At 37.7% G+C, this 25,246-nt stretch overlaps 1 protein-coding gene across 1 annotated transcript in view; it reads left to right on the forward strand.

The window, feature by feature from the left end:
• LOC107729238 (ral GTPase-activating protein subunit alpha-1-like) overlaps positions 1-25,246 on the forward strand; it is a 68,763-nt gene that overhangs the window by 1,866 nt on the left and 41,651 nt on the right. The window contains exons 2-20 of the mRNA XM_016539669.1: positions 6,253-6,406; positions 7,559-7,646; positions 7,904-8,081; positions 8,762-8,877; positions 9,200-9,338; positions 9,479-9,687; positions 11,065-11,310; positions 11,671-11,841; positions 12,452-12,580; positions 12,791-12,939; positions 13,030-13,153; positions 13,454-13,691; positions 13,840-14,004; positions 15,721-15,861; positions 17,173-18,411; positions 21,283-21,407; positions 21,603-21,816; positions 21,904-22,080; positions 24,946-25,098. Of these exons, the coding sequence (XP_016395155.1) occupies positions 6,253-6,406; positions 7,559-7,646; positions 7,904-8,081; positions 8,762-8,877; positions 9,200-9,338; positions 9,479-9,687; positions 11,065-11,310; positions 11,671-11,841; positions 12,452-12,580; positions 12,791-12,939; positions 13,030-13,153; positions 13,454-13,691; positions 13,840-14,004; positions 15,721-15,861; positions 17,173-18,411; positions 21,283-21,407; positions 21,603-21,816; positions 21,904-22,080; positions 24,946-25,098 (4,155 nt within the window). The remainder of the gene's footprint in view (positions 1-6,252; positions 6,407-7,558; positions 7,647-7,903; positions 8,082-8,761; positions 8,878-9,199; positions 9,339-9,478; positions 9,688-11,064; positions 11,311-11,670; positions 11,842-12,451; positions 12,581-12,790; positions 12,940-13,029; positions 13,154-13,453; positions 13,692-13,839; positions 14,005-15,720; positions 15,862-17,172; positions 18,412-21,282; positions 21,408-21,602; positions 21,817-21,903; positions 22,081-24,945; positions 25,099-25,246) is intronic.

Raw genomic sequence — 25,246 nt, forward strand, 5'->3', positions numbered from 1 at the left:
GTGGCAATCTTCCTGCTGCCAGCTGGTGGCGCTATGACTGTAATCGAATATGAGTATGTAGATGTCTTCAGGCCAGGACTCTAATCAAACATGTGAAGTTTGAGGCAGATTGGACACTGCATGCTTGAGTTACATCAACTTCCTCTTTCACTGCATTAATAGCATGCTTTAGCACTTAGCTAAGTGTTGCTAGCATGTTTGAGCATATTTCTAGCATGTTTAGCACACAAAGCCATATTTTTACTGTGTTGCTAATAGTGCATCACAGTGTTAAACATGTCACTTCCTTTTGCCAATAGGTGGCGCTATAATTGTATCCTAAAATGAGCCGGCGGCCGCCGTTTCATGAGTTTTGGAGAATGTTTAGGCCCTCAAAAATGCGATTCACTTTGGAGAAGAAGAAGAAGAAGAAGAAGAAGAAGAAGAATAATAAGAAACGGAGCAATTCCAATAGGGTCCTCACACCATCGGTGCTCGGGCCCTAATGATATGCGTTTATGTTGTAATGTGACTGATTAATTATTTTTAAAGGTGTATTTCAAAAGAAGAAGATATTTAGAAAAATTGCATTACTGCCTCACTATATTGTATTCTTTACATGGCAGAAAATCTGTATTTTTAGTCAGCTACATTTTTTACATTTATATTTAGGGGAAAAGTGTCAGTAAACCTGTGGTAGCATTACTTGTTCATTTTGGACAAATAATAAAAAAAAATGAGCTGAATATACACTACTGTTTAAAAGTCTGGGCTTGGGCTTAGTTTTAAAAGTAAGTCTCTTATGCTCACCGAGGGCGAGGCTGCAATTATTTAATTATTAAAAATACAAAAAAGAAATAGTAACATTTGAAAAATTATTACAAATTAAAATAACAGGGTCCTATATTAATACATATTAAAATTAAGTCATTTATTTCTGTGATGGCAAAGCTGAATTTTCAGCAGCCATTACTACAGTCTTCAGTGTCACATGATCCTTCAGAAATCATTCTAATATGTTGATTTGGTTCTCGAAAATCATTTTATTTTTTATTATCAGTGTTAAAAACAGTTGTTCGGAGCAATTCCAATAGGGTCCTCACACCATCGGTGCTCGGGCCCTAATGATAGATATGCGTTTATGTTGTAATGTGACTGATTAATTCTTTTTAAAGGTGTATTTCAAAAGAAGAAGATATTTAGAAAAATTGCATTACTGCCTCACTATATTGTATTCTTTACATGGCAGAAAATCTGTATTTTTAGTCAGCTACATTTTTTACATTTATATTTAGGGGAAAAGTGTCAGTAAACCTGTGGTAGCATTACTTGTTCATTTTGGACAAATAATTAAAAAAAATGAGCTGAATATACACTACTGTTTAAAAGTCTGGGCTTGGGCTTAGTTTTAAAAGTAAGTCTCTTATGCTCACCGAGGGCGAGGCTGCAATTATTTAATTATTAAAAATACAAAAAAGAAATAGTAACATTTGAAAAATTATTACAAATTAAAATAACAGGGTCCTATATTAATACATATTAAAATTAAGTCATTTATTTCTGTGATGGCAAAGCTGAATTTTCAGCAGCCATTACTACAGTCTTCAGTGTCACATGATCCTTCAGAAATCATTCTAATATGTTGATTTGGTTCTCGAAAATCATTTTATTTTTTATTATCAGTGTTAAAAACAGTTGTTCTGCTTAATATCACAGTTTATGGAAACCATGATATATATTTTTTTACTGTTCATTCATGAAAAGGATGTTCAGAAGAGCAGCTTTTATTTGAAATATAAATTTTATAACATTATAAATGTTTTCACTGTCACTTTTGATCAATTTATTGTGTCCTTGCTGGATAAAAGTATTAATTTCTGCATAAAATCTTAGTTTTGAACAAGTACCTTCACATTGCACCAAAAAGTGAGTGTGAAAAAGATTGCATATAAGTTTAAATGCACTAAACATGAAGAATTGCTAAATATTATGGTATCATGACCCAGATATTGATTTAATGTTGTATCACCATGTCCCAGCTGATTCCACCCTGAATTTACAGCAACGGGGCATTTTTATTATGTTTGGTCCATTTTGGTTTTTCTTTATAAAATGATAGGCTCAACATTCACATATGAAACGCTATTCATTTCATGCATCCACTTATTGTGGCCTATCAGAGCCTGTGCACAACAGCTTTTGTGCATTGGGGGACCTGAGGAAGTGAAGTAGCCTAAATAAACGGATGGGTGTGTTTGCAGAGAAATGGCTCTGATAGGAAACACACTGTTTGAGATTTTAAGAACTACCTGTTATTTGAATGCAAGTGGGACTGTTTGAACTGTGTGAACTTGTGAATGTAATGTGTATTTAGTTCGGACTAGTCTGCTGAAGTTCTGCATCAGTACATTAGCCTTTCTGTGCAACAGATCAATCAGCATCCTTAGCATGCTGGGCTTGAGAATTGCTGATGTGAACAACAATCATATTTTATGTGAAGTCAATCATTAAATGAGCTCTCAACAGATTGCTGCACACTCAATAACTTGTGAACTACCACAGATATTAAGGTTGATTGATACAGATATTGAAATGACTGCATCACTATTACTACGGTGCATACTTAAGGTTAGAGATTTGAACAAACTAAAAAAGTACATGTAATTTGACCTGCACCATTTGTACTATGGATATTAAAGGTTTCTCATTAAGAAGAGGTATACTATTGCTTTTCTAAGCAATTAAAATTATGATTGAAAAATCCCATAGACTTACATTCTGTTTACTTTGGTTTGAAAGTGTCTACCTAGCAACCACATGGCAACATCCTGACATCAAAAGGATTGTATTTAGTTCTGCACCCTCGATGGCAAAGCTGAATTTTCAGCAGCCATTACTACAGTCTTCAGTGTCACATGATCCTTCAGAAATCATTCTAATATGTTGCTATGGTTATCGAAAATCATTTTATTTTTTATTATCAGTGTTAAAAACAGTTGTTCTGCTTAATATCACAGTTTATGGAAACCATGATATATATTTTTTTACTGTTCATTCATGAAAAGGATGTTCAGAAGAGCAGCTTTTATTTGAAATATAAATTTTATAACATTATAAATGTTTTCACTGTCACTTTTGATCAATTTATTGTGTCCTTGCTGGATAAAAGTATTAATTTCTGCATAAAATCTTAGTTTTGAACAAGTACCTTCACATTGCACCAAAAAGTGAGTGTGAAAAAGATTGCATATAAGTTTAAATGCACTAAACATGAAGAATTGCTAAATATTATGGTATCATGACCCAGATATTGATTTAATGTTGTATCACCATGTCCCAGCTGATTCCACCCTGAATTTACAGCAACGGGGCATTTTTATTATGTTTGGTCCATTTTGGTTTTTCTTTATAAAATGATAGGCTCAACATTCACATATGAAACGCTATTCATTTCATGCATCCACTTATTGTGGCCTATCAGAGCCTGTGCACAACAGCTTTTGTGCATTGGGGGACCTGAGGAAGTGAAGTAGCCTAAATAAACGGATGGGTGTGTTTGCAGAGAAATGGCTCTGATAGGAAACACACTGTTTGAGATTTTAAGAACTACCTGTTATTTGAATGCAAGTGGGACTGTTTGAACTGTGTGAACTTGTGAATGTAATGTGTATTTAGTTCGGACTAGTCTGCTGAAGTTCTGCATCAGTACATTAGCCTTTCTGTGCAACAGATCAATCAGCATCCTTAGCATGCTGGGCTTGAGAATTGCTGATGTGAACAACAATCATATTTTATGTGAAGTCAATCATTAAATGAGCTCTCAACAGATTGCTGCACACTCAATAACTTGTGAACTACCACAGATATTAAGGTTGATTGATACAGATATTGAAATGACTGCATCACTATTACTACGGTGCATACTTAAGGTTAGAGATTTGAACAAACTAAAAAAGTACATGTAATTTGACCTGCACCATTTGTACTATGGATATTAAAGGTTTCTCATTAAGAAGAGGTATACTATTGCTTTTCTAAGCAATTAAAATTATGATTGAAAAATCCCATAGACTTACATTCTGTTTACTTTGGTTTGAAAGTGTCTACCTAGCAACCACATGGCAACATCCTGACATCAAAAGGATTGTATTTAGTTCTGCACCCTCATACATTGTGCATTCTTTGAGATTGACAGTTTGGGAGCATCTGTGGCGTTGTTCTTTTCGTGGTGTTCAGTTCATCTTTAAAGATGAGGGCCATTATCTTTGAGTGATTCTAATACACCGTCAGGCACTTGGGCTCGCTGCTGTGTTCTATTTTAGATCACAAATATTTCCGACAGCCAGTGTAGCACCATCCGTTGGTCTGTTCTCTCTCATGTTGTGTAGTTTAAGCCAAAATTCCCCTCCGTCTGTCTGTTCTCAAAGATTTTTGAAATACATCACAATCTGTAAAATTCGTAGGGCTCTGGTTCACTACTGCAATGTTAGTCATTGTCAGTTTGAATAAGGGATGGACATTGTGAGGATTTTTGTAACTGAGTACCCAAAGAGATCAAATCATTAATAAATCAAAGTTCAAATGGTTTCTAAACAAAAAATAACTATTAATATATTATTAATAATGTTCATTTAGAAATATTATATTTTATTATAGCATTATTATTTTTGACATCCCTAAATAATACTGTTGTCAATTACTATAAAACATAAAACAAAAACAATGAGTTCAGTAATGTGCATGTAAAAAATAATATTTTGTTTTATTTGCACATCACTAATAATGCCCTTATAAATAGGGTGTTTTTGAAATTGACATGAAAAAAATGCATTAATAAAAACATCATGTTTTGAAAATGGCAATAAAAAAACGTGCAATTGTGCATGCTTTCTTGTACAGTACATTTCTCATGTTTCTTTCTGTTTTCCTTGTATTCTCTTTATAAAAGACAATCCAGGCAAGAGTGAATCATTTTGAGAAGTTCAAACAGTATTTTTACTCTCTCAGTATTTCTATTATGCCCATAGCCCAAAGTGATTTGCTGAACAATTATGACTCCTCAACTGCTTATGCTGTCTCATAAGAAATCATTCTAAGTAACCCTTGGTCTGAATATTTATCAGGGTTTATCTGGACCAGGTCTCTGTGTTGGCTCTGGTGTTCATGCTGGCTCCCAGATCTATAAACAGACTGGAGCGGGCACTTGACTGAGGTCTCTGGATGCTGCGTGAGCGTGCGACCAGGACCAGCTGCATTAGGGGTGATGAGTCGAGCTGGACTGCGTGGAGGAGCTTTAAAGTACAAATATTGACTTGTGTTGCTGGGCTGCGGCTTGCAATAGACTTCAGCATCAGTAAAGAGATCCGCTCACATCCTGATTTCTGAAAGAGACCAATCTGAAGCCGGACAGATTGTGTTCATGAAAGAGAGACAAAGCATAAAGGGGCATTTTACACCGTACACAATGACATAGGCCTAATATTTATTTCTCAAGATCTTGGAGATCTTTTGATCTAAAAGTTTATGCATAAATGCATGAAATTTGGTTTGTAGATTTATATAAAGTATGCATTTATTTAGCATGCTTTTCTTCATAAAACTAACATTTTAATTAAGCCACGGCCACGCTTAAGATATTAAGCATGAGTTGGATCAGATAGTGAAGGAAAGCAGCAACAAGTGGGCATTTGTGTACGTTCTTCCCTTGCCACTGTTGTCTTTATCTTGTTTATTGGAGTTTGTAGGACATGGTTCTCTGTAAAACCACTAAGAGTCATATTTATTGTGAAAAGTGCTGCACAAATAAAATTTATATGAATCGAAAATATTTATATCCATACTTATACATTAAAGATTACTCAGTCAACTAGATGACAAAAAATTCCAGATAATATTTTCATAATTTGCTTTAGTACAACAGCAGTATAAAAGCCAGTTATTGTATTTTTAAACAACATGTTGGCTTAATATCACTCTTAATAATATTTTTCCCACACACAGTATAAATGGGCTGTTATACATCAAAATATGTAGCTAGCTGCCTTTACATTTATTCAGTGGGGTCCACTGCAATGGGATTATCATATTTGGGGATTTTTGGCATCCAAACATTTGTTAAGAGACAAAACTTATCCGAGACAAAACTTATTTCCTTTTAAAACAACACCAAGAAAATCAATCAGTTTTAAATTGTACAACTCTACCAAAGTGATTTCAGAAAAAAAAACATCTCCTAAAATCACTAGTTGATTCATTGTTTTTTTGTTTTTGTAGAAAATGCGGAGCCTGCTGAACTCAAACACCTCTTCGAGCTGAATTACTCCCACATCTACTATGTGTTCTTTGAAAACTTCGTCACCATCGAGGTTAACCTGAAACAGAAAGGTAAGACCTGCGGCTCTTCGTTGTATCTCTCACCCACTGTCTCGTGAGAATGTTCTCTGCACTGTTGTTTGATAGTTTAATGTTTTTCAGGTTTCGATTGCGTTGTTTTTCAGCTGGCCTACTCATTGTGTGCTCTCAGCAAACACACAGTCAGAAGTCACAGTGTTAATAAGCAAGTTTCCATGAAATGGCTTATGACGAAAATTAGCCAGCCCCCAGTTAGCCATGTCCTGAAAATACTGTAGAAACAGTAATATTGTGAAATATTTTTACAATTTAAACTAACTGTTTTCTATTTGAATATAGTTCAAAATTTCATTTATTTCTGTGATGCAAAGCTGAATTTTCAGCAGCCATTACTCCAGTCTTCAGTTTCAGAAGATCATTCAGAAATCATTACAATATGCTCATTTGCCGCTCAAGAAACATTTCTTATTATTATTATCATTGTTGAAAACAGTTGTGCTGCTTAATATATTTGTGGAACTGTTTTTTTGTATTCTTTGATAAATAGAAAGTTCAAAAGAAAAGCATTTATTTGAAATAGAAATCTTTTATAACATTATAAATGTCCTCACCGTTGCTTTTGTCAATTCAATGCTTCCTTGCTGAAGTAAATAATTAGTACTAATTAAAAGTACTAATTTGAGGGAAAAAAAGAAGAAAAAAAAAGTCTTCTTGACCCCAAACTTTTGCACCGGTAGTGTAAATGGAGTGTAGCTTTGGACTAATGAGCTTTCACTATGGGCTTAGCCAAAACAGAAACCAATTCACATATAGATAGGGCAGAAATCTTAATTTCACATGGAAGAGATCTGATGGTGATACTTTGTGCCTGGTTGAGGTGGTTTTAATATCTTGTATTGTCCGGTGGTCTCTCCTTTTCCTCTGCTCTGAAGTCTTTTAGCAGAAGGATACACAGACCACCAAGATAAACACAGAGAATGCCAAGGACCTGGGGCCCAGAAACACCCAGATCTGACAGAGAACTCTGACATTACAGTCCTTCATCAGTGAGATAAACAATATGTGACTAACAATAACATGAAGGATTTTCAGATTTATTTTACTTTGCTCTTTTCTTAATAAACCCACATTCCATACAAACAAATAAACATCACTGACAGATTATAAGCAAAGAGACCAGAGCAAACATGTTTTCCAGAATTATCTAGTAAGCCAGCTCATTTATAAGCTATGAATTTGTTCCTCAGATTAAACTACTGTGTTGCTTCATAGGTCTCATTCTGAAGAAACTGCTACACACAGGAAACTCCCTAAAGGTATTACATGTCTAAATAATTACATAATTTACATTATATAAAAGGTCAAAATCTCAATAAACATTGTCATTGTATGAGTGATTATTGTTCTTTTGTTTTGTTTTGTTTCCTTATTTTCTTAAATGGTTTTGTCTTAGAGTGCATAATTATTCAGTACATGTTATTAAGGGTTTTTATTTTTTGCTGACATAACCAAGGTTGTGAAGGCTGCTAAAAATCATTTTAACCAATAATGTGGTTGTATGTTTGGTGTATAGATCCGGAGGGAAGGGGTGCGTCTCTTCCTTCTGTGGATGCAGGCTCTGCAGCACAACGCTCTGAGAGAGCAGCTCTGGATCTTCGCCTGTCTAATCCCTGGATTCCCTGCACCACAGTCCGAGCTTGGCCCTAGAACCCTGGATAATCTGATCAGCCCTCCCCTTAACCTTCAGGAGCGTGAGTGTTTGTTTGCAGTCTCTCACATCTTTTTTTTCACAAATTTTTTTTATACTTTTGTAGTATTTTTAAAGGACATGTTTAATGTTATTCAAGATTTCTCTCACCAAAATAGTCAATTAAATTTTTCATGACTATTTTCCGTCCCCTCACTGACATTTAAAATGAAACAGGATGTTTTTTTGCCTCTGTAGCTTTAAGACTTATTTAAATTACCTTTGTTGGCTATATTAAAGGGTTTATTAATGTTTGGAATTATTTGTTTTAATTTCAATTTTAGTTTAAATTTGAAAGTTTACTGATTGCTTTTGTCTTTTTTCTAGTGTTTATTATTTCTATTTAGCTTTAATTTATTTTTATTTAATTATAATTTTAGTTCTTAAACTTATTGTCTGTTAGTTGCCAGAGCAACGTTTCTAATATTCATTTATATTTTTAACAAATATTTAAATTGAATTTTACATTAGATTGATAGCAGTTAACACATTATTTGTAATAGTTTTAGTTGTTTAGTTGTTAATTAATAACAACACTGGCTCATTGTTGTGATACCATAACCACAACTACTTCTGAATTGCTCAGTTCTGCAGTTTAGCTTCAATAAATGTTTTGTGTGGACTGTGCTGGAAGATTTGTGTTGAGTATCTTCAAAGTAAACATGTTTTTGTCCATTTCTGCAGCTCAAGTGACCCCAGAGGAGATCAGTCCCCTGGTGCCGCCCCAGTCAGGAGACAAATCCCAGGAAGATCTAACTGGCTACTTCCTAGAGGCTCTACTAAAATACATGGTAAACCAGGTACTCCCCTCCTCCTACTAACACTGCTGACGCTAACACGGCTGGCGCAGACCCAACACTAAAGCTGCGGAAACCAAACTTACATGCCACCGACTGACCCCAGATCTGCATGCATTTGATGCCAGATACCCTTGCTGCAGCGATGTGTTTCCCTGGCGCTGTAACGGCTGCTCTGCTTCACACCCTCCCTAACATAAACAACAGCACCACGCGCTGCCTGCCTCCACCAACCCCACTGTCCTCCACCAAACACAAACAGGCTGTTCTGTCCCAGCTGCTGTGTATGTGCTCAGCTTTCCTTATGTGTTCTGTCTCCCTACAGGCCAAAAGTCTCAAGTGGAAGTGCAAGGAGAACCACGAGAAGGGGTTTGCCTTCTTGTTCGCCAATTTCAAAAAGTATTACCTGCCCCATATCTTCCCCAACTTCTCCAAGGAGACCAGTTTGTACAATCCAATTCTGGGTAAGAGTTAATTATCATCCTTCTTTGTCAAAGCAAACCTAATTTTTATTTCTCCTTGTTTTTGAGGAACTATTTAGCAAGTTATAATTGCTCAGGATGATAAACTGTCTAATTTGGGTTTGTGTCCTGTTTTATAATAGAGGTTCCACCCATGAGACCAAAGCCTTACTACATAGTTGTAAAAAGAGACCCAGAGACCAATGAAGCCCTGTACTGCACTAAAGAGAACTTCCTCAATGCTAGAGTCATATTTATCCGCTGGCTAGTCTCCTTCTGGCTGGAGCCGCGGTCAAACACAGGAACACACATCCCTGGCATGGAAGGAGAAAACGTGCCAAAGAACATCCAGGTAGCAACACACAGATCTTCACATGTATGATGCAGTAATGGTTTTAATGTAGTTTTAGGGTTGGTGTTACTTTTAAAAGGGATAGTTAATCCAAAAATGAAAATCTACAGGTTATCAAAACTTCCATAAGGTCCATAAAGGCATTGTAAAACTAATCCTTATGAATCAAGTGCTTTAGTCCAAGACTTGTGAAGAGATACATTTGCTTCATGTGATGAAAAGATTTAAAGGGATAATTCACCCAAAAATGAAAATTCTGTCATTAATTACTCACCCTCATGTCGTTCCAAACCTGTAAGACCTTCGTTCATCTTCGAAACACAAATAAAGATATTTTTGATGCATTCCGAGAGCTCTCTGACCCTCCCATAGACAGCAAGGATACATGATCAAGGCTCAGAAACATAGCAAGGACATCGTTAAAATATTCCATGTGACATCAGTGGTTCAACCATAATTTTACGAAGCTACGAGAAAATTTTTTGTGCGCAAAGAAACCAAAAATAATGACTTTATTCAACTATTCGTCTCCTCCACGTATGTGCTGTTCTGTGTCAGCAGCACCGTACGCGGATACGCTGTTTACGTTGTTTAAGCTTTGATCTGAATGTAAACAACGTATCCGCGTACATACGTTGTTTACGTACGTGATACTCTCCAAAATGGCGCTATAGGGTGACGCGGAGGAGACAACTATGGGAGGGTCAGAGAGCTCTCAGAATGCCTCAAAAATATCTTAATTTGTGTTCCAAATATGAATGAAGGTCTTATGGGTTTGAAACGACATGACGGCTTTGGGTGAACTGCCTTTAATTTAGGCTTTTATTTACATCTAAACAATGATCGACACACATAGAGCACATCACATATGGCAAACACGGAAGCTCAAATGTGCATGCATGATACACAAGAACCAGTGTTCTAGCATGTGATGCACCATATGTAATTCACTCCATGTATTTATGTTTATATTTAAGTAAAAGCCTGAATTAAGTCTATTCATCAAGTGATTGTATCTCTTCATAAGACATTGATTAAATCAGTTAATATGGATTTGTTTTGCAGTGTCTTTATCTTCAACGTTTTGGTTTCCTGGACTTTTAATGGAGGGGCAGAAACCTCTCAGGTTATATATCTTAGTTTGTGTTTCAAAGATGAACCAGAGTCTTATGGTTTGAAATTACATGAGGGTGAGTAAATGATGACAGAATTTTCATTTTTGGATGAACCAACCCCTCTAAGGTCTCGACTGGTAACCGGGAGGTTGTAGTTTAAAGTCTTGCTACACAGTTACACATTTAACCCCAGGTAGCTCCTAGTGTTGTCTCAACACCATTGAACAAGCTGAACGTTTTTGCGATGCTTCTGCTGTTTCAGAGAGCGGCAGCGGGCCTGGCTGCCCGAGGGGAGGATGGCGGCCTGAGACCAGATGGTCTGGATGGGGGTGGAACTGGCGAACCGGAGCAGTCGCACTCCAACACCAGCACCCTGACGGAGAGAGAGCCCAGCTCCTCCAGCCTCTGCAGCATGGACGAAGAACACCTCACCGACATTGAGGTGGTGCGCCGGGTCCTGTGCTCCTCTAGAACCAATGTCAACTTTATCACCGAGATCTTTCGACAGGTAACTCTATCATGAGGAACAGAAGGACTTCAGCAAATCTAAATATCATTGAAAGAGGAAGAAGTCTGGCACATTTTGAAGAAGTTGTGATGAGAGAGGTTGATTGTTCTGATCAGGGACTTCTTTGTCCTAAGGTGATTGGAGCTCACAAAGAGGAACTGCTGTGTGAGAATTGTTAAACATGAATAAGGATTGTAATGGCCCATATTCTAAAGATCTCAAAGACCCTGTTCAAAATGGTGCACTTGATGTGTACAAAAGCCTTTTTTTGGTGTGACCTCTTTAGTCACTGATACCTAAGTATATACTATCTGTACACTGATTCTGTCTGTGAATATAATATGTATTATATTTTTGCAGGCGTTTCTGCTGCCCATGTGTGAGGCTGCAGCCATGCGTAAGGTGGTGCGGGTGTATCAAGAGTGGATCTCTCTGCAGGATAAGCCTGTGTTTATGAGAGAGCCAGAGGAAGACCGATTCACAGGCCAGCTGGACTCCACCCACGAGCAGAGAACTGATAAAGAGGAGGAGGTAGGTGTCTCTGAAGTTGACAACAGAGGAATGCAAAGGCGGTTATTACACGCTGAGTCAGCCTGCACAACAACTTGGTCCCTGTTTTTTTGCATCAGGCATAACAGTGCTGGTATTGGCTAATATTCACTTTTGTTTTTATTATTGGCTTCCGTCTGGCTAAGTTGATGTAAGAAGCTTATATCAGGGATTATTTTTTCCCAATTCAAAAAGTGTGTACTTTTTCTAAGCCAATACTGGTATCGGTATCGGGCCCGATACTGAGCTCCTGTACTCGTACTCGTTAAAATGCCCCGATACCAAACGCCGATACCACACAGCATGTGATAAGCGCCATATTCAAACAAAGAAACACCAACAACAGACAGCAGAATGGAGTTAAGGATGTCTACTACGAAGTATATGTATGCAATGAATATAATGTTAAACATTCAGTATTAACGCCTGTATAGCTGATGTGCGCGAGCTGATTAACAAAGCGCGCTGAGTGGATTGAGCGCGCGGCGGTTAGTATATGTTTTTATATTGACCATCTAAGCAATTATCTGTTATTAATTCTGTACTGCTGTTGTTTAAACACCAGTCAATGTCTGTTCTGTTTTGTGTGTAGGATATTGGGCTCACGGTGTCCGTTCACAATCGAAACCCTAATTGGTGTAGTAGGAATTCTGGGAGTAAATCCTCTGATTCTGAGGTATTGGAGTATAATGTCCATGCTGGTGTCCAGGCCACACTACAGGTAAGTTTAGGTGTTGGTGTACAGGTGGTTTACGATCTAGACTGAAAACCAAAAGATTGTTGGTTGTAGATTGTAGGTTCAAACCCTGCAAAAAGTAGTTGACTATTTATTTTTTATTAATTATTTTTTCCGAGTTCAGTTCATGGAATGTTTTGTAAAACATTTCTCCTTCCAGTCTCAGTTCACCACTACAATCTTTTTTTCTTTCAGGTTTTCATCACCAACTCCTCCAACGTCTTCCTTCTGGAGGCAGCCAATGAGCTGAAGTCACTTCTGGAAGAGCATGTTGACATGTGCAAGCGTGTGCTCAATATATACCGCAGTCTGGTCATGCATGAAACCATGAACCAGAAGACCTGGTATGACCATGACATTGCACTTCATTACTCTGGTCTCCGGTGTCTGCTTGTAATATCTGCTCATCCGGTTTGTATTTGTGTCTGTCACAGGGAGCAGATCTTGCTGGTGTTGCTAAGGGTAACTGAGTGTGTGATGAAGAGGCCTCCATCTATTATGCCTCATGGGAAGAAGAGTAACACTTTATCGGGCCGTTTGGCTGGGGCCATTTTTCAGGTACCACCCCACTAAAATACCACAGCAGTTAGCTTTAAAAAAATTTTTTTTTTTTAATTACTAAAACTTAATCTATAATTAAAACTGAAAATATAAAAATAAAAGCTAGTTTAGAATATAATTAAATACTATATAATATATAATTAACTAAAATAACTAGTTAATAATTGATTAAATTAATTAATAAGTAAATTAATTAATTAAATAAATTACTTAATAAATTAATTAAAATAATTTCTAGTTTATATGTTGAAGTGTCTGATGTAGTCCATACTCTGTTTGGTCGGTCTTCCTGTTCAGACTCTGATTGTGGCCTGGATCAAAGGGAATCTGAATGTGTACATCTCTCGGGAGCTGTGGGACGACCTGCTGTCTGTACTCTCATCTCTCACCTGCTGGGAGGAGCTGGTCACTGAGTGGTCCCTCACCATGGAGACACTTACCAAGGTACTAGCACGCAACCTTTACAGCCTGGACCTGAACGAGCTGCCCCTGGACAAGCTCAGTGAACAGAAACAGAAAAAACACAAAGGCAAAGGTGAGTTTGTACAAAAATACAAAATCACAATGAATAATTTTAATGCTTGTACACAGACGAAGGTAGTTGCACCACATGCAAACTTAAGCTCTCATACCAGCTTCACTATCAAAAGTATACATTATATATTTGTCCCTGCTACCTCTAGGTGGCGCCCATGAGTGCCAGAAAATCACTGTGGATAGGTCGTTCTCCAAAGGCTGGAGTCGAGACCCACCAGGCCAGGCTGCTGCCATGAGACAGCGCAGCGCTACCACTGCTGGCTCACCAGGCATCGAGAAGGCCAGAAGCATCGTCAGACAGAAGACAGTGGGTGAGTGTGTTTCAAACCCTTCTTGTCCTCTCTTCCTGTCAGTTTAAACCTATTTTAGGTTGCTTTAAATTGTGCAACCTTTGCTTATGTTTTTATCTGCATTACTCTGTTACCCTGGTTCAGGAAGACAAAGATGAGCAAATATGAAGATATTTACAAGGAGAGAACATGTTAAACGATGTACTTTAAGGTGCAGTCACATTAGTGTAATTTCGGCAAAATTTTGTGGGCAAAAATGTCTGTTGTCAATAGTGTAGAGATGTATAAAGCACCACTTAAACAGATATCACTTTCAAACCAAGCAGCTTTGCAACATAGTGTATTCATGTAACCAACTTGAACCTATTGCGAAATTTGCTTGGGAAAATATTTCATCCTCCTAACACGATATTCCAGGTCGAGTGGATTTCTATTGAAATGACTGGATTTCACCCACAAAAATTCTGCAAAGTATGATAAATGTGACTGCACATATTGCATCATACTTTGCATGCACTTTTTTGTCAGTATTACACTTGTGTTAGTGTATTATGATAGTATAATATAATACAATTGCTTTTGATATCATATAATCTATTGCATATATTGTGCATTAGCTTCTAGTTAAACTAATTACTGTAAAATTCATTATTACTACTGCTATTTTGGCCATACTTACAACATTGTGAAGCTGAATAACTCACAAACTCCTTTTTTATAGTGCAAGGATTCTGGGTAATATTAACCCATAAAGCATGGACTGGTGTACAATAATGCACTACTGTTCAAAAGTTTGGGGTTGCTAAGATTTTTTAAATGTTTTTGAAAGAAGTCTCTTATTTTCTATTATAATATATTTTAAAATGTAATTTATTCTTGAGATTTTAAAGCTGAAATTTCAGCATCATTACTCCAGTCTTCAGTGTCACATGATCCTTCAGAAATCATTCTAATATGCTGATTTGCTGTTTAAGAAAGATTTCTTATTGTCATCATTGTTAAACACAGTTGTGCTGCTTAATATTTTTGTAATACATTTTTTCAGGCTGATAAAGACAAAGTCCAAAAGAACAGCATTTGTTTGAAATAGAAATATTTTGTAACATTAAAAGTGTCTTTAACTTTCTGATTAACTTGATGCATCCTTACTGAATAAAAGTCTTTTCTTCAAAAAAAATTAATAAAAAATCGTACTGATCCCAAACTTTTGAACAGTTGTGTGTACTGCATAGCATCTGGGTGCTTTCACATACTATTTTCAACACTGTGTGATGATAAAAATTCCTATTTTGTAATATTAATACCTTAATATATGTCACCTAACACCTAATTTAACAGACTACATAGTGCACATAGTTTGTAAATGGGAATGCAGCCTTAAAAACACTGCCATGTGACTCATCCAAAACAAGATGGAATGTCTTTAACAAGTCTTGTTTCTCCTATAAACTTCACAATCTAGATATACCAGTGACATTATGTTCATGTGTATGTCAGTGTTGATCTGATATGCACTGATAAGGTCACTTCTTTACCTCTTGTTTGTAATGTTCACTGCTTTCTGCCATCCCTTTCTCTTTTTCTCTCTCTCCATCATGTCTTTCTCTTCCCTAACTTCTCCTGTGTTCCTCTATCACTCCTTATCGCTCTTTGCCCCATTTCCCTTTCTCTCTCACACTCTCCGTCTTCTTGTCGTTCTTCTCTTTTTCTCTTTCTGGGTGTGTGCGCGGTCTGTAGCTCTGCGTAGTTGCTCTACGGGGGACAGTCTGCTGTCCTCAGCCTTTATCCGCAGTGCTAAAAGCGCACCTGTCCTGATCCACCCCGTACACCCTCTCCTGCCTGATTCTGTCCTCACTCCCCTAGCTGACGAGCTGTCAGGTAGAGCCCTCTACGCCCGTATCGGCACTCTCGCCTCTGACTGCGTCCCGGCCTATGGATGTGCATGTATATGTATGTGTGCTACACTTCCTCTAGTTAGCATCCCCTGCCTGTCTGTTTTATGTGTATAGTAATTTTCATTTAATAGATCTGAATGAGTTTTTTGTGTGTTTAATGTGTAAGATTTCCTTCTCATTCATCATTGCTTTAAAGCCTCATGCATTGATGCAGATGCTCTCTGACAGGATGAATCTCAAGACAAACGTTAATAAATGTTTTGGTCACTTTTATCCACAAATTCAAATTAATCTTTTGCCGAAATAAAAAATACATTTTATACTATTTTTACCATTATATTTTCCCTTCTGGATTTATTTTATTTTTATTATTATTTTTTTGGCTAGAAATACTATAAAAATTATAAATATTATCGGTACAATTTTACAATATGGTACAATTTGTTAACAATAGTTAATTTAGTAGTTATCATAAACTTAACAATAAATAAAATTTGTAACATTTATTAGTTTTGTTTAATGTTAATTTCTTAATATACCCTTTTAATTGTTCAGAGTACATTCATGTAAATTCATTAGTTACATTTGAGTTTTAACTTAAAAAATGTAACACCTATTAATATATGTGGAAATTAGCATTTACAGCTTATAATAATGCAAGTTAAAGGTTATTCTTTGTTATTCGTTTGATTTTGGGGTGGAACATGACCCAGACATTTCTTTGTGTGCGCTTCACCCAACAGAACTATTGAGTCCTGCATTTGTGTGTGTGTGTGTGTTTGTGTCTGTACTGGTTTCTTTTCCTTGTCTTTGAAAATCTACAGTATTATCCTTCTTGCATCACCATTCATCCACTATAATCCCTGTTCACAACCAGAACTTTTGAGAAAAATACCTTCTACAGGATTTACCTTTGTCTGCATTTCATGATCATAATATTTATCTAGAACAACTGGGAGAATGTGAAAATAGAAGCATTCATTTGTCTTTTAAAGTGATTTGCTTTCTTTTTGCTTGTGGTCTTATATGTTTAATTTACCTTTGAGGTTAATTTGTAAATTTCATTAGATTTAATTGTTTTATGTATGCATGTGTTTTTGCATGTAAAATGTGGCCACTGTGGATCAGTTAATATGATAACACTTTCTAGGTCTTTTCATCACCTCTTAGGTATCTGAAATTTTAAGACTTGAAATATAAACTTGTCTTTAAAATAATAGTACTGACCATATTCTTGAGTAAACACACTTGCATCTTTAAATGTGCTGATCGATACATATCTGTTCGTGTACAGACCTGGAGGAACCTCCCATTGTCCAGCGCGGGTCGCGGATCCGCCACTGCTCTCAAAGTGAGGAGACCCCAACGTCCGAGGTGTTTTCCGCCTCCGGTGAGCTGGAGCAGCCTCCGCTCCCCCGCAGCAGCAGCGCCTCTGACATCATGGAGCCCTTCATCGCAGAACGGGTCAAAGGTGCACTTCCTGTCTCTGACAGTCCCTCTCACTCCTCCCACTTTACCACCACCACCTCTGAGTCCCCCCACAGTTCCCCGACCCCACACCAGCTTACTGACCCACACCAACCCCCCGACAACCAGGCATCCCTGGAGGTGGGCGAAAGCATCTATGACCATCTCTGCCAGATGCCAGGGCAGCAACCCCCCTTTATCCCTGATTGGTCCTGTCCAGCAGTGGCCTCGACCAATCAGATCGAGGGAGAAGGGGAGGAGGACGTCTTCTGCGCTTTTAGAGAGATTCGTAGCAAGGAGGACAAAGTGGAAGCAGGTGTAGATAACAGGCAGGTGCAGTTTGGAGGAAGTGGGGATTGGGCGCTAGAATGGGATAAAGAGATGGAGCAGAGTGAGAAAAGTTTGTACGAGTGCTTAGAAGAATGTGATTGGGATTTAAGTGTTAGTACGCAGCCAGCAGAGGGCAGCAAAGTCACGCAGTTACACCGGCAGAACGCCACAGACAGGGCTAGCGAGAGTGAGCTTAGTCCGCAGGCTTCCCAGGTTGTACCGAGGCCCAAGCTATCCCATCTTGACCCCAAAAAACGCCACAGCGGTGGTGTCCACGTCAGCTTCCGCCCATCCACAGAGTCTGTGCAGTTTCACAACCCTCTGGACCCCAAAGAGGCGCACTGGAAGACCCGTCTCCGCCGTCTCGGCCACTTCAGCAGCCACTCGGTTGGGGCGAGTGGGGCAGCGGCCAAGGGTGTGGGGGAGGGGGTCACCTGTTGCGAGGCGGTCGAGCGGGATAGAGGCTCCATCAGCGGGGCTAGACGCGGCCGACTCGGCCGCCCGACTCTCCGCCCACGGGGGTCCCGTTCTAGGTCTCAGGAGTCAGGGTGCAGCCCGTCACGGCAGCAGCAGGTGGCGCTGTTGGGCGGGGTGTATAAGTCTATGGTCCATGCTCTCTCCAAACCCAAGGCCCAGGCAGCGTCGCCCCAGCGTCACAGCAAAGCGGCTGCCCCTGAGGCCCACCTGAAGGACCTGTACACTCACGTTATGGGCTATTTTGGAAGAAAAACATCAGGTGAGGACTCGGTCGGCTCGATGTCAACATGGAAGACATGAAAAATGTGACCAAAGCGCCTGTGCGTTTTCCCTTTTTTTCTCTCTTTTCTTGTGACTGTTTGATTTTTGCTGAATGTGGATTGAATTGAAGCCTCTGTTTGTATTTTCTTTCAAAGTAGCTCAATTCCAAAAAAAAAAAAAAGACTCCCAAAAGACCAACGGTCCCCTACCTGTGGGACGGCTTCCCCTCCTCCTCAAGCTTCTGGGACCTAATCTCTGCTGCCCCTCTTCCCCTGGATGTTGCATGCGACCTCATGCCTACCTCCCCGCCCTCTGTCAATCTCTCACACATGTACATGCACACACATGCTCACTGACACATTCATAAAACACAGTGATCTTTAATACAACCTAATGTTATGTGTTTTAATCTATACAATTCTTAATAACGTCATTTTACTGAATAGTGCACCCAAAAATTATAATTCTTTCATCTTTTATAACCTCATGTTGTTTAGCGGAATTTCTTGAGTGTTCTTTTTTATAATGGTAACTAGGGCTTCAAAAATGACAAAAAAAGCACCTTAAAAGTAGGCTTTCTTAGTCATACGTTAGGGGTGTGCGATAGTATGATTGCACAGACATATGTATGTGTGTAGAGACATATTAGATCAAAAAAAAAACTAATACTGAAAAGTTGAATAAAATGAAATGAAATGTTTTTTAATTAAAAAAATTAAATGACACTTTAAATATGAAGAATATGAAGAGATAGCATGAATACATTTACACTGCAATTACAATTGTATGTGTGTATAGAATATATAAAAAAAAAAAACTTGCATTATGAAATTATTTAAAAGATTTAATGACGCTTGTGAAGTCAGTGAAGAAGAAAAAAAGTAATTAAGTCAGTCATTCAAATGATTCATTCATAAGCGTAATTAAGAAACCATTGCACAACAGTTTTGTTTGGAACTGTTTTCGTTGGCATTCTATCTGCATTCTAATAATTCTGAATAATGCAGTGAATGCACAGTCTTAAGGCATGTTTTGATTTGTTTGTTTTTTTAAAGTGAGTGATATACTTGATAGTTTTAGCTTGCACTTTGTTAAAACAACAATTATGATATTATTCTAGAAAATATATATTGCACACCACTACTTTTGTGATGCTATTTTGTCATTTGTAAAGCTCAATAGTTTCCCGTTTTGAGAAAAAGCACTTTGAGCCCTCTGCACTGCAATATATAAACTTTTGAGTTATACAGGTTCTGGAACAACATAAGAATGCGTAAATGATGACAGAATTAGGTGTGATGATAACTTGCAACAGTATGCAATTGTTGTAGTTGCCATAGGTGCAATGTTTTGTATGGCCAGTAGAGTGCAGCACTATCACTCTCAAAGAGCACTGTTTTCTAAACTGGTACTGTGTGTTAAAAGCTTGCCAGCTTGCCTGTAGTGTAGTAGCAGGAATCACCTTAGAATGGCTCCTGTGGACAGTTCAGTTGCACAAGCTATTAGTTAATCAGGGGCCTCATGACTTAAACACAGCTTGTAGTCTAAACTAACCAGACTTCTAGAAGTATCCAAATGCCCAATGTCACCACCCCACCATGTTGTGCTGCCGTGTTGGTATGATTTGTTGTTAACCAGTGGCTCCCTAACCCTTTGCTTTGGGATGAAGGCTGCCTCGTCTTGTTGTGGGTGGCTCCTCTAACATACTCACTGCTGTCTCACTTTAACCTCAGTCAGCATAAGGCTCACTAACTCTTAGGTTTGGACTTCCAGGGTTTGCTCTGTCTCTCTGTCTGTCTGTCTGTCTGTCTCTGTTTGGGGACTGCATGAACTGTGAGTAACTGCTTCGCTTCAAAACTGAAATCAGTTTTGTGGTTGGCTTCCGTTAAAGATTTTGTTTTTCTGTGTGTGTTCTGGTTTAGTGTTTTATGAGTTTAATGTCAAAGGATTTTGGTTGTGTTTAAAGGGCAATAGTGCTGATTTTCATTTGCTCAGTTTTTCACCACAAACTATTTTACTGTCTTGTTAAAGTTTAATGTAGATTCAAAAGTTTGGGGTCAGTACGATGTATTTATATGTTTATTTCTAAAAGAAATTAATACTTAATGGGCACGTACAATAAGGACGTATTAAATCGATAAAAAGTTACAGTGAAGTTATATTTAACAAAGTTTCTATATCAAATAAATGGTATTCTTTTGAACTTTCTATTAATAAAAGAATCCTAAACAAAAAATGTATCACAGTTTTCACAAAAATATGAAAAATATCAGTTTCCAAAAACTGATTTTATCATTGAAAATTGGAAATATTTCTTGAGCAAATCAACATTAAAATTATTTCTGAAGGATCATGTGACACTGAAGACGGGAGTAATTACTGTTGAAAATCCAGCATTACAGTCACAGGAATGAATTGCATTTTAAAATAAATTATTCAATTACAGTTATTTTAAATTGCAATAATTTACAATATAATTTTTTTATTATATTTTTGTAACTTCTTTTAAAAACATTAAAACACCTTACCCACCCCAAAACTATGAAGTAAAATATATATTTTATTAATTGAATCTGAACAGATTGCCATTGTCAAAAAAAAAAAAGATATGAAAAAGGCGAATGTAAAACATGAGCAAAAAACTAAATGGCACTGTTGTCCTTTAAGAAAAATGTGTTTATTTACTCACCGTCCCCAAACTCAAATAAACTAATTCATAATTATATTCAAGTGCTGTAGAGAGAGTCAGACACCACTACAAACAGAGAGTCAGTTAGTACATGTCATTCTGCTAGGTCATCTGTGTTTGCACCCTTTTTGGGAGGTCCCTGTAAAATACTGATGTGTCTTTCTGTGCCTGTTGTCTCAGCCAATAAAGATGAGCTGACGCCGAAGATGAGGCCCATGTCCAACGATGCTGGCACCAGCAACCCTAATGTCAGTGACCTCATGGACGAGTTCATCCAGGAGAGACTGAGGGCCAGAGGCACTTCTGTATGTCCATGCAAACATTCAGTATGCATAGTCTCTAAAACTACATCTAATTAAAGCATAGTTCTATCTAAACTTGAACAGCTTATCACGTGTCTGCTAAATGCTGCATAATGCTTAACTAGATAATCCAGTTTTTGATTCTGCTGTTGTATGTTATTTTTAGTGTATATTATGGTTTTCCTATGTTCTTTTTAGGGCATGACAAGGCGTGGCAGTAGCCCAGGAAGTCTGGAGATCCCCAAAGATCTACCAGAGCTCCTGAACCGTCAGAACGCCACGCGTCCTGCAGACGACCCCGGTGTGCCCTCTGAGTGGACCTCCCCAGCCAGCGCCAGTGGAAGTGACCTCATAAGCTCCGACAGCCAATCAGATTCCTTCAATGCTTTTCAGTATGACAACAAATTTGAAAGTAAGTAGTTCAGGTGGAATTTAAAGGGACAAACCAGTACTGGGTTTTAAAAGAAGTTTGATAATGAACCTGTGTGTTTGTCTGCAGATTTCAGCTTCCCCCCTGAAACATGTACTCTGGCCTCTGTTGATCAGGATAGTTTGGGAGGAGCAGGTCAGACCGCAGAGGAACAGGAGCTTTCCAGTCTCACAACACTCCACATTGACTCAGAGACCAGCAGCCTCAGTCAGCATGGCCTGTCAGCTGACACTGTCACCATTACTGGTACACTCTCTCACACTCATATACAACAGGGTGTAGAGGACAGGAAGTTTGTAGGTTATGAACTGCTATAATCACTGTAAGAAACATAGATAACAAAAGTCATCATTTTAAGAAGTCTTTCATTTTTGGGGGACGGAAAGACAGTAAATCGCAATACGGTCTGTAATTATTGGCATATAAGTAAATAAAAAAGGAAATAAATAAAATTAAATTAATAGGTAAAATAAATAAATAAATAAATGTGCAGACTGGATATTAAACTGTACCTGGCATTTAATTCAACGTAAGCTCTTGTGGTTTGAAATTTGAATTTAAAAACTTGCAAATACATAACTGTTGTTTTGATTTCTTGGTCTTAATGCATATTTGATTAATTTTCAGTATTTTACTATTTGATTCCAAATAGGGGTGTAACGATTCACTCGTTTTATCGATGCATCGATTACAAACCCTGACGATGCATATGCATCGATCTTGAAACATAATTTTTGAATCGTGAATCGCCGATTTCGGACAGTAATCGATTTAAAACGCTAAGAATCGAATGAATCGCGATTTCTATAACGATTCAATGCTTTCAAAATATATACACATTAAATTACTACAAGCACGAATTAATGGAGACTTTGAACAGTGTTCGTGCCTCGCATCTCTCCTTCGCGCGCTCCACTAACCGCCTGTGACTGTCACAGGATTGCGCTCGCGCTCCGTTCGTCTCACTGACGCATTTTTTGAGCAGCTGATGTGTAATCTCTCCTTAGTACTCGTGGCCAGTAATGTTAAAGTGAAGTAGTTTTACTTTTCTGTAGTTTTTCAATGGCTCTCGACGACATTACCTGAGCAGTCGAAGGCTGCGCATTTATTACATGGATGGAGCAAAAATGTAAGTGTCTGAAGCATATGCACAGTTCCATTGAATGATAAATGTGTTTTAACAATGTCGTTGAACCGAGTGTACGAAGGAAACTGTTAAAATAACCTTGAAATAAGAGTGCAAAGTGTATCTGATAATCAGATGCATGAAAGTAGTGTTCGTTGCTATAGCAAACAGACATCGGCACGTTTTCTTTCAGAATCATCATTCGCCGATGGAGAGGAAAAGTCAAACACTATAGCATTTTATTTTATGAAAATGAGACAAAGAAGTTTTCGCACTAAAGAGAATTGATCTCGCGCTCATAGAACTTAAGATGTGCCAGGCTATATCTGCAGCTAATCTGAATAAAAAGCAGAATGAACTGATGAAACATTAAGACAATAAACACAATAAATAAATACAATTTATGAATGATGCAGTGCTAATTGACATATCATTTATTACAGTACAGAAATTATAAAGTATATTTTCTACCATATTCTGTGCAGAAAATTGAAATAATTGTTTGTAGTATATAAAACAATCATAAAATTGCCATTAGGAAAAAATTATACTTTACAAATGATTGATTATTGTCCAGCAGTGTATTTGATTTCTTATAGCAAATTCAAAGTAATAGATAAGTAAAGAATTCCTTGTAAAAAAAATAAAAAATAATTATAATAATACATACATACATAAAATTATTGTATTTGACATTTCTGTCACTTCTGAAATGATGGCTACGCCCCTGGTGTGACAAAATGTTAGCCTATACATAATACTTTTAAAGTTCTTTTTTAAAATCTTGGCTTACATAAATTTCTACATATGCCATGTCATGCCATAGCATCATTAAACTAGCATCTAACAATGGACAAAAGTATTTTTTATTTTTTTCTAACCTATGGTTCTGTAACCATTAAGGCTGCTGTGTAATTTGCCCCCTGACTAAGCATTTAAAGAATTTAGGGGAAGCATTTAAATAATCCTGTGAATGCACTTAAAGAATGCAGAATAAAATCGTTAATCGAATCAAATCGAATTTAATTGTGAATCGAATCGAATTGAATCGTTCTAAATTTGCAAAAATCGTTCTTGATTCGAATCAAAAACCTATGAATCGTGAATCGAATTGAATCGCTGTCTACCCAAAGATTCACAGCCCTAATTCCAAACCATTCACAAGTTTTCTTTAGGTTTAAGTTTCAATTTTAACATGCACAGAACAACACATATGTTGTAGTTGCATTGCATGTAATGCAAAGAATGTGAACTGCTCACCGAATGTAATTTCTGCAGAAACCAGCAGCAATGAGAAACACATTATACTGTAAAAGGCAAATAATTCATCATCAGTAGTGGTTCCCTCGGGCAATTAACCCAGATTGCTTTCATTCCGATTGCATACCATACTTAAGTCCACACAAACAGCATAATCTCTAACCCTTATTTTCAAGAGCACTAGGGTGTTGTTTGGTAAACCCAAAACTATCCAAACTAAACCTAACCAACGAACATTCCCCATGTTAAAGGGATAGTTCACCCAGAAATGAAAATTTTGTTATCATTTAGTCACCCTCATGTCATTCCAAACCTGTATGAGTTTCTTTCTTATGTTGAACACAAAAGAAGATATTTTTAAGAATGCTGGTAATCAAACAGTTGATGGTCCCCATTGACTTCCACAGTTTCCGTACTATGGAAGTCAATGGGGACCAACAACTGTTTGGTTCTTCAGTATTCTTCATAATATCATCTTTTGTGTTCAACATAAGAGAGAAACTCATACAGGTTTGGAACAACATGAGGGTGAGTAAATGATAACAAAATTTTTGAAAAGAACTATTCCTTTAAGTGTACAGAAAGTTTCTTTGGGTAAAAGCATCTGCTACTTGATTCCTTGCTTCAGAACACTCTGGTATCAGTCACAGTGTTCCCATATGCTGTATGACATTTCTGTGTCATGTTTAGAGATCTAAGTGTTGATGCTCTTGATGTTTCCTCAGGTTCTGAGAGCGCGTCTCCAATGCACTCTCTGGGAGGCTCACGATCACAGACGCCATCCCCCGCCACGCTGACTGCCGAACACGTCCAGCATAAAGATCTACAGCTGGATGAGAAAATGCACCACTCTGTGCTGCAGACCCCTGATGACCTTGGTAATGTATAGATCGATAGATAGACATACTTAGCTATGAATATGCAAACTAGTACTCTATTGGCGCTTTTCCACTGCGTGGTACGACTCGGCTCGGCACGGCTCAGTACGGTACGGCACGGCTCGGGTCGGCTCGGGTTGGGGTTTCC

Source organism: Sinocyclocheilus rhinocerous, unplaced genomic scaffold, assembly GCF_001515625.1.
Source record: "Sinocyclocheilus rhinocerous isolate Xijiao unplaced genomic scaffold, SAMN03320098_v1.1 scaffold1268, whole genome shotgun sequence".
NCBI classification, from domain to species: Eukaryota; Metazoa; Chordata; class Actinopteri; order Cypriniformes; family Cyprinidae; genus Sinocyclocheilus; species Sinocyclocheilus rhinocerous.